General features: G+C 38.0%; 1 protein-coding gene across 13 annotated transcripts in view; it reads right to left on the bottom strand.

Moving 5' to 3' along the window:
- Mtmr1 (myotubularin related protein 1) overlaps window positions 1–16,280 on the bottom strand; it is a 90,062-nt gene that overhangs the window by 32,573 nt on the left and 41,209 nt on the right. For 12 of the 13 annotated variants that reach the window (XM_052740760.1, XM_052740691.1, XM_052740725.1 and 9 more), the window contains 2 exons: window positions 10,619–10,804; window positions 8,828–9,034 (listed from right to left, as the gene is read on the bottom strand). In XM_052740760.1, coding sequence (XP_052596720.1) covers window positions 8,828–9,034; window positions 10,619–10,804 — 393 coding nt within the window. The remainder of the gene's footprint in view (window positions 1–8,827; window positions 9,035–10,618; window positions 10,805–16,280) is intronic. The other variant, XM_052740770.1, reaches the window with a different exon arrangement.

Raw genomic sequence — 16,280 nt, 5'->3', positions numbered from 1 at the left:
CAACTTGTAATAGGATTATTCCTCAGGACTGTAAAGAATTAGTAATGGCTGTCCTGGAACCTGGAGCACAATTGCAGAGGCACATATGGTATAGAGACGAAGCTAAGACAATAGAAAATCAATGTAAAGTTAGAGGTGTGGAAATTTCCTAGGATCAGCTTCTTGGAGAAGGCCAATATGCTGAAATACAAAGACAATATTTATATGATAACCAAACCTTAATTCTATGCCACATGGCAGCCATGAATGCATGGAACAAAACTGAGGAAGCAGGAAAGAAAACTGAGTCATTCATTAAAGTTATACAGGGCCTGAAAGAATCCTTTATGGATTTCTTACAAAGGCTGTCTTCAGCAGTAAATAGAATGGTACCAGATTCAGAAGCTAGACAGATAACAATTGAATCTTTGGCTTTTGAGAACTCAAATGCAGACTGCAAAAGAATAATCAGGCCATTAAAGGCAAGATCTGCACCTTGGAGGACTGGATCAGGGACACAATTAATATTGAGTCTCATGACCATGATAATATGTGGATAGGAGAGGCAATTTCAAAGGGTTTGAGGAATGTCAGATGTTTTGGGTATGGAAATCAAGGTCATTTGAAAAGGGAATGTAAACAGGGCATTCCTAAAAACAATGTTTTTTCAAGGAACAATGGCAACAGAATGCCCCTCCCTTCTGGATTATGCAGAAGGTGTGGTAAGGGTAAACATTGAACCAAGGAATGTAGATCAATAATGGACAGACAAGGTAATCCTTTGCCTCTGTCCTCAGGAAACTCCCAGAGGGGCCTCAGGCAGGCCCCCACAGCAAATTCAGTTCAGACCTTTACTGCAGTCATAGAGGAAACCCCTACTCAGAGCAATTAAATAAGCAAATGCCTATTGGAATAAACCAGGCTGCTCGGGGTGATGGAACAGCTGAGGAAGAATAGAAAATTCAGGAGAAACCATAAAGCAAATTTTTTTGGCAAACTTCTATAAATGAACAAACACCAAAATTAAAAGTACAAATAAATGATATTTTCTTGCAAGATTTAGTAGACACAGGTGCAGATGTGACAATAATTGCACCAGAATTTTGGCATCCAACTTGGCCTCTTCAGAAGGTAAATGTTCAGCTGTTAGGGACTGGAACATTATCTCAAGTGAAACAGAGTGCAAGATGGCCTGAATGTATAGAACCAAGAGGACAGAGAGGAAAATTAAAGCCATATACAGCTAATATAGCTATGAACTTATGGGGCCATGATCTATTACAACAATTGAATACTCAGATTAACATTCCTCCAACCTCAGAAACAAATCATAAACAAACACATGTTTCTGAGAGAAATATTAGAAGATATTATTCTAATGAGTGGTCACCAGCAATCCAGATTGTACAAGAACAGGGCACAACAACTGCTGATCTTTCAAAGACACCAACAGCTCTACCTTTAAAATGGTTAACAGATAAGCCAGTATGGGTTCAGCAATGGCCTTTAACAACAGAGAAATTGCAGGCTTTAGAAAAGCAGTTAAATGTTCAGCATATTCAAGAATCAAGCAGCCCTTGGAATTCCCCTGTATTTGTTATTAAAAAGAAATCTGATAAATGGAGAATGGTAACAGACCTAAGTGCAATTAACAAAGTAATTTAGCCAATGGGCTCTCTACCCTCTGGAATCACTTTGCCTACTGTGTTACCTAAAGGATGGCCTCTTACAGTTATCAGTTTAAAAGTGATATGTAAAATATTTCCTAAATCTATAATTTATCATTATATGGATGATATTTTACTAGCTGACTCAAATGCAGATACTTTAGAAAGAATATTTGAAGGAGTAGAGAAAATTTTGCCTTGCTGGGGATTACAAATTGCTCCTGAAAAGATACAAAGAGAAGATTCTATTAATTATTGAGGATATAAAATAGGTCTACAAAAAATTAGACCCCAAAAGGTACAAATTAGGAGACATTGATTATGGACTCTTAATGACTTTTAAAAATTATTCAGAGACATTTCCCATCTACAAACTATTGCTGGGGTAAAAATAATGACCTGAATAATTTGTTCAAAACCTTAGAAGGTGACAAGGACTTAAATAGTCCAAGGGAATTATCACCTGAAGCTGACAGAGAATTGGCCTGGTACAAACAAAGAAAACAGTACAGGAAGGGCACGTGGAGCGTGTGGATCCAAAGCTTGATTGCATTTTGGTTATTTTACCCTCTAGAAATTCTCCTACAGGAATTTTAATGCAGAGGGAAGATATCATATTGGAATGGATATTTCTACCAAATAAATAGAGTAAAAAATTAAAAACATATGTGGAAAAGATCTCTGACTTGATTTTAAAAGGAAAACTGAGACTTTCATCAATTAGCAGGAATAAACCCAGCAGAAATAGTAGTACCTTTTACTGAGAAGGACACTGAAAAATTATGGGCAGAAAGTGAACTTTAGCAAAGAGCTAGCAGTAATTTTTTGGGAGAGATTAACAGCAAATATCCCAAAAGTGATAGAATTCAACTTATAATGAGAGCTGATTGGATTTTACCTCACATTGTATGGGAAACTGCAATATCTGGAGCTCATACATTTTATACAGATGCAAAAAAAAAAGGAAAGGCAGGTTACAAATCAGAAAATTTAAGTAAAGTGGTTCAAAGTCCTTATAATTTAGTTCAAAAATCAGAATTGTATGCTATTCTGTTGGTATTAATGGATTTTTTAGACCCTCTCAATATAGTTACTGACTCTCATTATGCTAAAAGAGTGGTATTACATATTGAGACTGCAGAATTTATTCCTGATAAGTCAGAATTAACTTTGTTATTTATTCAGTTACAAGATATAATCAGGAACAGGAAGCATCCCTTCTATATAACTCACATCTGATCCCATACGGGTCTGCCAGGCCCTCTAGCACAGGTAATGATGAGACTGATAAATTATTGATAGGAAATGTGCTGGAGGCCTCAGAATTTTATAAAAAAAAATCATGTCAATAGTAACAGTTTAAAAAAGGATTTTTCTATAACCTGTCCACAAGCCAAGGAAATTGTAAGTAAATGTCCTATTTGTTCTTTTTACAATCAGACTCCATTACCAGCCGGATATAACCCAAAGGAATAAAATCTGCCAGATGGATGTGTTTCACTTTGCCAAATTTGGAAAACTAAAATATGTACACCATACCATTGATACTTATTCAGGATTTCAATGGGCAACTGCTTTGTGTTCTGAAAAAGCTGATTCTGTAATCATGCATTTGCTAGAAGTTATGGTCATTATGGGTATACCTGCACAAATTAAAATTGACAATGCTCCAGCATATGTCTCTGGTAAAATGAAACAGTTTTTTGCTTATTACAATATAAAGCATATTATAGGTATATTACATAATCCTACATGTCAAGCAGTTATAGAAAGATCAAACAGAACTCTAAAGGATATGCTAAATAAACAGAAAGGGGTAACCAAAATTCCCAGAAATACATTACATAGTACTCTATTAACTTTGAATTTTCTCAATGCTAATGAGAAAGGAACAACAGCTGTTGAGAGACATTGGATAATAGAAAAAACTACAGAATTAAATCAACCTATATACTTTAAAGATGTGCTATACTTTTAAAGATGGAAACCAGGATATATGTTAAATTGTGGACAAGCTTTTGGTTTTGTATATACAGGAGAAGATAAGCTGTGGATACCATCAAAATTGATATAGGTACAATTTGAACAAGAGAGACCTCTTAATTAGAAGAGGTGATAGTTCATCAACCAGCATGACCATCCCATTTAAATTAACTTATACCACTAATAAATGCTTTTCACTTGGTCAGATATAACTTGCCAAAAGGGAACCTCCACAAGGTTAGGCTTAGGGAAGTGCTTTTGTTTTTGTCTTTCAGGAGAATGAAGGCTAAGAAATCTCAAGAACACTGGACAAATGAGACATCTTAAGAAAAAGGGCAAATCATCTAGAAAAAAATGTTCCAAGAAAAAGAGTAAACTGACCTATTGGTACATCACATATAAAATTTCATAAATCTTCCTAAACGTTTGTTTCTGGTCTTCTTTACAGAAAGTTCACACAAATGGTCTTTTTGTAGTCCTAGTTCAATTAAAAATTAAAGCTGGCTTTGGAGTTGGAGAATGGCTCTCTCCTTCTCTAAACCAAAGCTTGTTATTAAAAGGAAAATGCAAAATCTATCATGTCAGATGAAAGAGCCATCTCATATGGGACAGAATAATATCAAAAAAATTAAGGGACTATTCTCAATTCTTTGGTTCTATTTTGATTCTTTAAACTTTTCTTAAGGTATGAATTTTATATCAAAATTTATGATATATATATATATATATATATATATATATGAAACTTTCATTATGATATTAATGGTCATATAGAGTACTAACTAATTCTAGAATAAAGGCTTCATGTAGCTGCCTATACATGTTTTTGTGTTGGAGTCTCTATCAGTTTTCTGCAGGGAATCACAACCAGGCCTAACATTAGATTTGAAGTCTCCAGAAAGATGATGGTGCCCCACAACTATGGTGATATTTTATCTGTACTGAAATGTGATTTTATTTGTATGTTAATAAATAAAGTTCCCTGGGGGTTAGAGCTAATAGCAAGCCATAACTAGAGCCGGGCGGTGGTGGTGCATACCTTTAATCCTGATCACATGACAGGCAGATCTCTGTGTGTTCAAGGATACAGCCAGCATGGAGACACACACCTTTAATCTCAATACCAACCATAGAAGACCTGGAGGTCTGTATAGAAAGGCAGTGACAAGCAGGTCATGTGGTTGGGTTTACAACCAATGAGAAGGCAGAACAGAAAGTCAATAAAAAGACAGATACACAGGAAGTAGCTCTCTTTTGGAGGGGAAGGACAGCAGTGGCAGGAAGGGTAAGAAAGGGTTTTTAGTCTCAGCTCTTAGCTACTGCTCTGACCTCTTGGGCTTTTAACTCTGCATTTGGCTCTGTGTTTCTTATTTAATAAGACTGTTACATCTACAAGCAACAACAATTCCACATTGACAATAATTATACCACTAAGCTGACAAACATCTACCACAGATCAGCATTGGACTACAAACTGCTCAGAACAATTACAAGATGGCTAGCTGAGATGATCCAATTTCACAGAATACTTGAACAAGGACTTGAGATAAGTCCTGAACGTTGGCATTATGCAGAGACTGTACAACAAATGATATAGCTACCTTTCCTAGAACTTGACAATTAACTCAAAATTTTTCTTTTCAGAATCCCCCAATGATGCCTTCACCCACAAACAGCAGGAAGCAATTTTAAGAACTTGACGCCCACATTCCCAAAGAAGTGGTGCGGGGCAGGTGGTTTTTGGTCTTTCAATGTGTTTTGGGTTTAGGATAATTTTCATTGTTTAGGAGGGTTGGTTACAAGTTGTTGTTGTTACTGATTAGGAAAAGGGCTAAACAAAGAAGATTAGATTTAAGGTTCTTGTTTGAAAAAAATATAGAGAAATGATAGAATAGAGGGTAGATCATTGAATCTACTCTGAAAAGAAAAGAGAGGATATAGATATGATATAGATAAGAAGGTAGAATATTGAATTTACTTTAAAAAAGACAATTACTAGTTTTAAATACTTTACATTGGATTGGATTTTCATATATTATATATAAATTATATATATTGAGATTGTTGTTGTTAGAAAATGCTGTAAGTGTATTTCTAATCTTGTTCAGAATATTGTACTTAGTTCATTTAACAATGTAATGCAATTTGCTAATGTTATTATTACCAACTACTAGGATATAAAGAAATGAAAGTTAGTAGTTAAATATTACAATCAAATTTGTAGTCTTATTAGGTATGTTTTCAAGGCTAACCAGAGATATATTTTAGATAGACAGGTCATCTTTAAACCCTTCAGAGATCTACAGAATATGGCATTTAAAATGTTTTAATAACTTAGAATTTTATTCTTTTTTTCATGACAATGAGACATGGCAGCAGCTGGCAGCATCTCTTCTGTTCTGCCTTTCTCCTTCCTATTCTCTAGTTAGAATGTCCCACCTAACCCTATTCTGCTTCACCATTGGCCAGTTTTATTTATCAAACAATCAGAGCAACATATTTTCACAGCTTACAAAAAGACACTTCCATCAAAAACCTGTCTCAAAAAAATTAAAAAAATGCAACATAAGGTTACCAATGGTTAAAAACATCCTTAAATGTACAGTTAAATGACATTAATCATATTGTTTTATAATTATTAATATCATCCATTCCAGAAATTTCATCTTCTCAAATAGAAACTCTGTTCCTATTAAATAGTAACTGGCCACCATATACCTAATAATTCATGGCAAAAAGCATACTACTTTGTACTATTCTAGCTACTTGATGTAAATGGAAAACATACAGTATTTATCATTTTGTTTCTGGCCTATTCCATTCAACATAATATCTTGAAGGTTTATCTATGTTGTAGCATATGTCAGAATTTTCCTCCTATTATAAGGCAAGTACATTTACCCTCTGAGCCAACTCTCCAGTCTTTATCATTTTATTTTTAACATCTACTAACCTCCTCTGGTGTAAGGTATCCTGCCTGGCCCTCAGAATTCTAGGCAATTTAATAGGCTGTGGAAGAGGCACAATCCTTGGCAAGGCACCTAGGATATGAAGACAACTTAGGCACAGTGCCTAGATATGAGGATTAATTAATTTGTGGTGTAATCAAGGGGGTAAAGACCTATAAATAACAAGGGTAATACATTACTGCAAGGGCTTTTGCATGTGCATTGGGTATAGTGAGGACAGAAAGGAAGGAATGAACAATCTTAGAATGAGGCCGAGGACCGTATAAAGGAGTAAAGTCACCTACAATGCAGTCATGATGGAGGTCTCATTTGAATGGCAGGGAGACACCTGCTCCTTAATATATCCATGAATGTGCTATAATCAGTGAGAAAGAGTGATGGGCACTTGGAGAACTGTAAGTGGGTGGTTAGGGTTCATACTCAGGGAATGAGTGAAGAGGAGGAAGTTGAGAGGTGAGACTAGAGAGCTGAGCTAGGGACACATTGAGGAACACACTGAGTTCATACTGGGCAGTGACAACATTAGACATGTTTCTTGGAATGCTCCATTGGTTACAAGGAGATGACAGGAAGCAAGGGGACAGACTTCAAAAAAGCTACTTAGGAGACTTTCTAAAAGGGATGAATATACCAAAATTAAGGGAGAAGTGGTGGTGATATAAACAGAATGATAGATCTGAAGATGGGCTCATAGTTTTGGCACTGGCTGAGATCATTAAAAGATTAAGCATACAGAAAAGATAAGTAATCTCAGGACTGAGCCCTAGAGCACCACAATGAGTTTGGAGAGATGGTGGGCCCAAACTAGAAAAAAATGCAAATGACTGTAGAACCACAGCCTAGTGAAAAAATGCACTCCTGAAAGAAGGAAATAACAACACAAATGCTCAGGCTAAGTAAGGGAAGAGTTTGGCAAAATGGCTGTGATAAGACCAGTTGTGATAGATGAGTGTAAGAAGGAAGTCTAGTTGAAGTGGGGTCAAGACAGACAAAAAAGAGAAAGGCAGTGGTAAATACATATGCATAAACTAGTTCTGATGAGTGTTCTAATAAAGGAAGGCAGATAACTGCAATGATAGCTGGAGGATATCATGAAGTCAAAAGGGTACTTTAGGGTATATCAGCATATTTATATAGCAATGGGAACAGAAGTAGGATAGAAATAAATCAGCTAGAAAGTTCTACAATAATGTTCGAGAAACAGATGATAAAAGCAGGCAATAGCAGGTACTAGTTTGATGAACTCAGAGGCTCATTCATGGAAACTACAAGCAATGTGGAGAACAGAGATTCGGCAAGTACTGGTTGCAGACCTGAAGCCCTATTCACATACTGGCTCAGCTGTGTGACCAACAGCCCAAGAGACTTTGCAGAATAGAATTCACTGCAAGTTTAAGTCACACACAAATGGCTGCTCCAAAATTCCCACCAAATGACCCATCAATTCACTCAGGTATATACTGCGAACTGAAAGCAGAAGTTTCCAGGCTGAATGACACGCCCAAAGCCCCAGTACTTTATAATGTGACTGTATTTGGAGGCAGGACTTTTAAAGCAGTCACTAAAGTTCTGGCCCAATATGACTGCTGTCTTTAAAGATACCAAGGAAATGTTCACCAAGGAAAGGCCATGTGGGAAGAGGCAAGAAGAGGATGACATGGCCATCTACAAACCAAGAAGAGAGACTTCAGGAGAGACCAACCCTACTGGAACTTGATTTTGAACTTCTAACCTCCATAACAGTGAGAAAATATACATTTGTGGTTTGTGTTACCCAGTCTGTGGTACTTTGTTATGGAAAAACTCATATATCCACACAGAATTAACTAATTGTAGGTATCTCATTGGACTTTATAGAAGCAGATTAGGAGTCTGGGGGCTGAAGGGAAAGGGAATGGCTTCCATTTGGGATGACAAATAGGTCTGGGGACTAGAAAAAAGTAATGGTTACAAAGCATTGTGAATGTAGTCTAGGACACTGTATTGAGCACTTTAAAGTGGTTAATTCTGTGTTAAATGGATTTGACTTCATTTTAAAAGAAAGGTGTAACTATACAAAATAATCTCTATCAGGAATATACAATATGGAGGTCCTTGGTATTTTATTATGGAAATTTAGGTCTGGTGCAAAGGAAAAAGCCTGTTTATGTGTGTAAATATATGTTACCAAATGCCAGGTACATGTATGTGGGATAGCAAAACAGTTAAACATAAACCAGATCAACATACCAGTGCAAATCTGTGTCCAAAGCTTATCCACTCCTTTTCTATGAGAGCCTCAAATCCTTTAATGGTCCGGTAGTAACTGTCCAACATCAGCATTGCCAGAGATGTGAGCTGGGATGTTCGGTCCCACCCATCACTGCAGTGGATCACCACAGACGTTTTCCCAGATTCTATTTTATCAGCAATTCTTACTGCCCCAGCAAGCAGCACCTTCAGAAAAGAAGGTAAAATAGACAAGGCTTCATTAAGTGTTAACCTCTGTATAAAATCATTCTGTGAAAAAGTTTGGATGTTCCAGCCTATAAACAATATAAGAATGCTATCTAGGGCTGAGTCTCTACTTCAGTGAGTCCCTAGGCTCCAGCCCCAGTAAACCAAAACAAAAGACAACACAAAACAAATAAACAACAACAAAAACTACAAAATTAATTAAGAATCACTAGGAAGTGTTAGCATCATATTTTTTTTAAACTATGAAAAACAAAGTAAATGGTGTCCTTTATTGAAGGGTCGTAAGGTTCTGTTAAAAACCTGACTTACTAGGTGTGGCGCACACCTGTAATCCCAGCATTTGGGAGGCAAATTCAGACTAGTCTCAGTTATGTAGTGAGTTTAAAACCATCCCAGGCTACACAGAAAGACTCTGTTATTAAAAAAAATAAAGAAACTTTGGGCTGGAAAGATGGCACAGCAGTTAAGAGCGCATACTGGCTGGGCAGTGGTGGCTCATGCCTTTAATCCCAGCACTCGGGAGGCAGAGGCAGGTGGATCTCTGTGAGTTCGAGGTCAGCTTGGTCTACAGAGTGAGATCCAGGCCAGGCACCAAAACTACACAGAGAAACCCTGTCTCGAAAAAACAAAAAACAACAACAACAACAAAAAAACTATATCCTACAGTTAGAACACCACCCAATTTCTTCACTGGGCAGTGGTGGCACACGCCTTTAATCCCAGCACGCAGGAGGCAGAAGCAGGTAGATCTTTGTGAGTTCGAGGCCAGCCTGGTCTACAGAACGAGATCCAGGACAGCCAAGGCTACACAGATAAACCCTGTCTCGAAAAACCAAAAAAAAAAAAAAAAAAAAACTGCATACTCTTGCAGTGTTTGGTTCCTGGAACTTAAGTCAGGCAGCTCACAAACATTTGCATCTGTAAATCCACCTTCAGGGAATCCAATATAGTCTTCTGGCCTCTGTAGGTACAGATGCTCACATGTGCACATACCAACGCCCCCCCCCATATATATATATATAATTAATTAAAAATAAGACCAAATCTTTTTTTTTTTTTTTGGTTTTTCGAGACAGGGTTTCTCTGTGTAGCTTTGCGACTTTCCTGGAACTCGCTTTGGAGACCAGGCTGGCCTCAAACTCACAGAGATCCACCTGTCTCTGCCTCCCGAGTGCTGGGATTAAAGGCGTGTGCCACCACTGCCCAACTAGACCAAATCTTAAAATAAAAAAAAAAAACAAGGAAGGTGGTGGAGTCAGGAGGATCAGAAGATCAAGAGAACTTCAGCTAAACAGTAAATCTGGAGGCTAGCCTGGGCTACCTGAGACTCTGTCTCAAAGTTAATTATTTTTAATTAATAATTAAAACACTGTGTATTTTTGTCATAAAATCAATCCACAAAGACCATAGTCCAACTGTTTCTAAGAGGAATGCTCAAAAGCTCTCATATATAGCCAAGATGCATTCATTTGTGGTATGGAAAAACTACTTTGAAATAGAAATATTTATGACAGATGTTACATGTCTAAATTGGAAAGCAGATAAAAGATTGAACTAATTTACCCTTATATATTCCAGCCAATGTGTCCCATCCACATTGGATAGCCACCGTGACTCATCAATGGAAGGGTACACGATCTCCTTTAATTTACGCAGTGACTCCCTCATCACATGAATATTGTGGATCTCCAAAAACACAAGTTCTGCATTAGGGTAAGCACTTTCACTTTCATATCCTCCACCCTTTGCCTATAAAAAAAGCAAAAGCTATGCATCACTTCTGAAATTAACTTTTCTACTGTTTCTACTGTAACCAGACATAGACCACTAAAGAAGCAATAAACTCCTATACCCTTGTATGGTTGCCCTACAACTGTAAGAACACAACAGGGTACCATGGACTGGCAGCACAAAACAGAAATGCGTCTTCTCAATGCAGTGCACCATCACCACCACCAAATCTAAGTTCTCGAGGCCAGAAGGCTGAAATACAGGTGCCACAGGGTCAGCCTCCCTTGGAAGCCTCTAGAAGAATGTGCTACTTACTTTTCTCATTGCTGTGACAAAGTATCTGGCAAAAAGTACTTAAGGAAGCAAAGTGGCTCACAGTCTGAGAGGACATAGTCCATTACAGCAGAGAAAGAATAGTGATAGATGTGAGAGGTAGCTGGTCACATTGATGGTCACTTTCTCCATTTTATTCAGCCCAGGACCCCAGCCTAAGGGATGGGGCTGTCCACATTCAGGGTGAGTCTTCCCTTCTTAGTTGAACCTTCCTGGTATCACTCTCAAAGTCATACCCAGAGTGTGTCTACATGATTCTAAATCCCATCGATTGATGATCAAGACTAACAACCACAGGGCATACTTATAATTCATTGGCTTTCCTGTTTCCTAGAAACCCTAAGCATTCTAGGTTTATACACTTATTGCCTTAATCTCTACTTCCATATTTGCATTTGATCTTCTCCCCTTTGTCTCTGCTTCTGTTGTCCTTATAAAAAAAAAATACCTGTTGGGCTAGCAAGATGGCTTAGCAGAGAAGGCACTTGTCACCAAGCCTGGCAACCTGAGTTTTATTGATACCTAGGACCTATATGGTAAAAAGAGAGAACCAAATCCTGCAAAGTTGTCTTTTGGCCTGTACATATGAGCATGCACACAAATAAATATAATAAAAAAGCAAGTCTGTCATGCTGAATTAAGGCCCATCCTAATCTGTCTTTGGTTTAACTTGATTACATTTATAAGGAATCTTTCAAAATATACTTTCATAAGTACTAGGAGTCAGGACTTCAATGCATCCTTTTATTGAGGATACAATTTAAGCCTTAATAATCCTCCTTTACCCATTATGGTTTTTAAGTCAGTACCAACTGGCTCTTACTGAAATTCCTTCTGCTACCAAGAAAATGCCATACTACCATAAAATTTCTGCATAATAAAACAGTTTGGCGTTCTGAAACCACAAAATTTATCTTAACAATTTAATAAGAGAAAATAAATGTAACAAAAAAGAAGATAAGAATTACCTCTTAGTGAGCTTATTAAAAAAAAAAAACATGGTTTGTAGCTAGCTTACATTTTATAGAGGTCAGTATTCAAAACACATTTAGATGAGAGTGCAGAGAAACTGGTGGGAATGTAAAAAGCTTCAACTGCTGTGGAAGACATTTTGATAGTTCATTGAAAGTTACACAAAGAATTCCCATATCGTCCAGTCACTATGAACATTTGTATGCAAGTTTTATTTAAATACCTGTTCTGAGTTCTTTGGCTTATATACCCATGAATATAAGAGTGGTATCACAATATCCAATAGTTATAAGCAATTTAAATATCCATAAACAGATAGATAGGCAAACAGAATGTAGTCTCTCTATATAATGGAATATTATTCACCCATAAAAAGGAATGGAGTACAGACGCTACAAAATGGATTAATTTTTAAAATGAGTGAAAGAAGACAGACACAAAGGAGTATTTTAATGTATGAATTCATTTTAATGAAGTGTCCAGTTTAGGGGAATCTCTACAAATAAAATAATATTAATTGGTACCAGAGGCTGGGAAAAGGGAATGGGGACTGGCAGCAAATGGGTACAGAGTTTCTATTTGGGGTGATGGATTCAGACAGTAGTGCTACTTTTATAGTACTGTGAATATATTGGAAGTCATTGAAGTGTAAACTAAGGAGTTTTGTGTTACTTGAATTTTATCTTGATAAAACATATATGTAATACAAAGACAGGCTTTTAATTTAGGCTGCAACCAACTATCCAGTGTATACAAATGTCCTGTCCTAGCTTAGTACTGGGAGAATAATGAGTAAGTGGAGACTCTGGTCTTTTAGGCTCTCCAAGTATGGTGGGGTATGGGAGACCAGCTCCCACTTTTCCCTGGGGTACTCTTGAGGAGAGAAGGATTAGAGATATCAGATAGAAGGGTAGAGGGAAGAGAAACAGATAGAAACACAGGATAGCCTCAGGAGGACCTGGATCATTATCCACTGGCCCCTCCTGTCTCTTCTAAAGGGCTATTTAAAGGAATGCCAAGGGATGGAACAAAAGACCTCCCCCTAGCACAGCCAAGTGCAGACCCTTCCAATCACCTGGTAATCACACACGTGGTCAAGCAATCCTCTAATGCAGCCCCGGTGAGTAAAGCAAGCTCAGACATCAGTAGGAAACCTTTGTGGGCCTCCACAACTACCCCTTCTTGATATAATAAAGCCCCCCCCCAGGCCCCTCAGATAGACTGTGCCTGTCTTAGGTCATCCTTCTTGAATAATCTTCCTTACCTGTCATAAAGATATACTTTGCATCAAGCATACTCTTCGAGCATACTCTGGCTTAGGTTGGAAGCTATCAAGAAGAAAATTGCCCATCTTTGACTACCAGCCTCTGGCAGGAGTGGGTACAGAGCTTAACTCAGCTCCAACACAGGTGCCTACAAAGAGCTTGCAAATAGCTACAGTGATCTTCACAGCCGCCACACCTCCCAGTAAAGGAGTAGAGGATAATAAAAATGGAATGTCCATATTGGAATGGGTCTAAGGTGACTACAGCAGTCTTAGCTGCACCAAGCCCTTTTCTAAATCAAAACCCTCTCCTAACAGATGTTTAATAAAATTTTCAAGAGACTATTGTGATTCCCAGGAGAAAACAGTCATTTCAAAACACTCCAAAGTATCCACTCAAGTAAACAAAAACCCCATACTAATTATAAAAACACTTTTAGCTGTTTAAGTAGCTGATATATACATGTGTTCCTTCCACAGCAGTAGAATTTCTGTACAAACTAACTCAGTTGTGGGAGGCCTACCCTTTTCTAAACAGGAACAGATGAGGAGTGGAAACTTTTAGGAAGAAGACAGAAAAGCTCCCCTAATTATGACATCTTTGCTTAAGTTTTCCAGGGGCCATTGAGATCATAAAATTATATCTTGGGCTACCATAAAAAGTGTTCAGAGTAATAAAAACTTCAAGATGCTTCTAATGTGATTGATTTGGTTTATCCTTTAAAAATTAATGTTACCTAATTTGTCTGGACTAGACAGATATTGATGGAGTAATAAAAACAATTCTAATATGAACTTACATTCAACATTTACACTTTTTACAAACCTATATTCAAAAAGAAAACTCTATAGGACTATTTTACAAACTTTAGCACATATCTAGAAAAGATCTCTTAACATCACTATATATATTTACAACTAACATGAATATCACTATACTTTATAATTTTTACAAACATATTCAAAAGGAAATTCTATAGAACTATTTTACAAACTTTAGCAAATATCTAGAAGAGATTTCTTAAAAGAACTATTTATATTATTTTCCAACAAGACAAAGAGAGTTCGCAAATCATGAGTAATTAATTACTGTACTGAGCTGCTATAAAGCTCTTAGAAAAAACTTCCTGTGCAGCTATTAGGCCTCTGGAGGAGCGTCACTGGAGCTGACATTCCTCTGTTCCACACTCTTCACCAAAGTCAGACAGCCAGCAAGCTTCTGAGGGTACAATTTCCCCTTTCTTAATTTTTTGAAGCTGCATCTTAAGATTGCCATGAGTTCTTTTAACGATGCCAATGTTTCTCTATGGACTACATTTTCCAAGCTGCCTTTCTCTATATTGTCACTACATTCCCCAGGTTGGCTTTCTGGGTCTGGAAGAAAACTCAGCTGCAGCCAATGGTGGCCATTACTCTCTCAGTTTCATTCATGTGGTCAAAATCAAGTTTTTGCTCTTTTATCATGGGAGGTTTTTGAGTCAATATTAAGCTTTTCACCTGGCACTGTCCCTGGAATGGGTTGTGCTTGTCCACGCGCATTCAGACACGTGCTTGTTGCCAGAAGTGAAAACTTTTTGGTGCTTCACTGGGTCAGTGAAAGGATTGAGAGCTTTTTCAGAGAGATTTTTTTCCCTGATATATCTTCTACTTGGCCCTGATTTTCCCTTCCCCTAAGATGCAGAGTCCCTGATACCTCGGCCATTGCTCCAACCCTCTGTTTTCTGTTCTGGGGGTAGGGGCTTATGTCTCCTGCAACCAACTATCCAGTATGTACAAATGTCCTGCCCTAGCTTATACTGTAATGAGTAAGTGGAGGCTCTGGTCTTTTAGACTCTCCAAGTCTGGTGGGGTGGGCAGAGGAGATCATGATCAAGGGCAGCACAGGGCTGAGGGTCCTCTGTTCTAGGACAGACAGTTCAGGAGGTGGCAGGTACCTGGACAGCCAAAAAGGAAAGAGGCACAAATTAGAGAGTACAGAAAAGAACACCTAAGACAAATAGGGCACAGAGCTTGGTAAAGACATGGCTTCCTGAAATGAAGGTATGCTCTGCACAGAGCATACCAGGACACAGTAAGAATGATGAATGATGAGGTCAGAGAGCATGCAGGGAGTAGGTGGCATGAGTGAAGAGGGCCATACAGTAGAGAAATGGGGTTATACTGGGAAGGGCCTAACAGGGTGAGACACTCTGTAGGTCGATTAAGCGCAGAGATGCAATCTGGCTGAAGGAAGTAGGGCCTATATGGACATGTGATTTGAGAGAAAGCACACAGCGGTGATTTGGAACAGTGGGAGTGGGTAGGGCAAGTGATACCTATGATTCTCAGCTAGGCTACCTGAGAGATGGTAGCATCATTTATTGAGAGTCTACAGGAGAAGGAACATATTCTATAGGGAAGCTTGTTTGCTTTTGAGTACAGCAAAGACCAAATGACTCTGTGACAAAACTCAGCTGGAGACTTTTATAGGCCATGGGATACAACTGGAACTCAGAAGAAGTATGAACTGTGAACATAAATGTGGAATATTTGTCATATGGATGGGTGACAAGGGAAGACAGAAACATGCTGCATGGTGTTCCAGGAAAATGTGTAATGTAAAGAGTAGGCCAGAAGTATGAGGAAGATCAGTATTTAAGGAAAACAATGAAGAGTGGGGAGAGGGGTAGAGAAGGAGAGCAGGAGGGAGATAAGATAGAAGAGAAGAGAGGAGATAATACAATAGGCTGAAAAGTGTCTCCCATTGAAGACACAATAAATCCCTGCCAACTGTGAATGCAACCTTATTTGAAAAACAAAACAAGTCTTTGAAAATGTGATTAAAGACCATAAGCTGGAGGGATAATCCTGGATTACCTCAAGTGGACCCTGAAGGCCATTACAATATCCTTAGAAGAAAGAGGAAGGTGAGACAAAGAAGCACAC

The sequence above is a fragment of the Peromyscus californicus genome, unplaced genomic scaffold (genome assembly GCF_007827085.1).
Source record: "Peromyscus californicus insignis strain IS unplaced genomic scaffold, ASM782708v3 Scaffold_10__1_contigs__length_136768540, whole genome shotgun sequence".
Taxonomy (NCBI): Eukaryota; Metazoa; Chordata; class Mammalia; order Rodentia; family Cricetidae; genus Peromyscus; species Peromyscus californicus.
The sequence above is the reverse complement of the archived record's forward strand: the minus strand, read 5'-3'. Positions and strand labels throughout refer to the sequence as shown.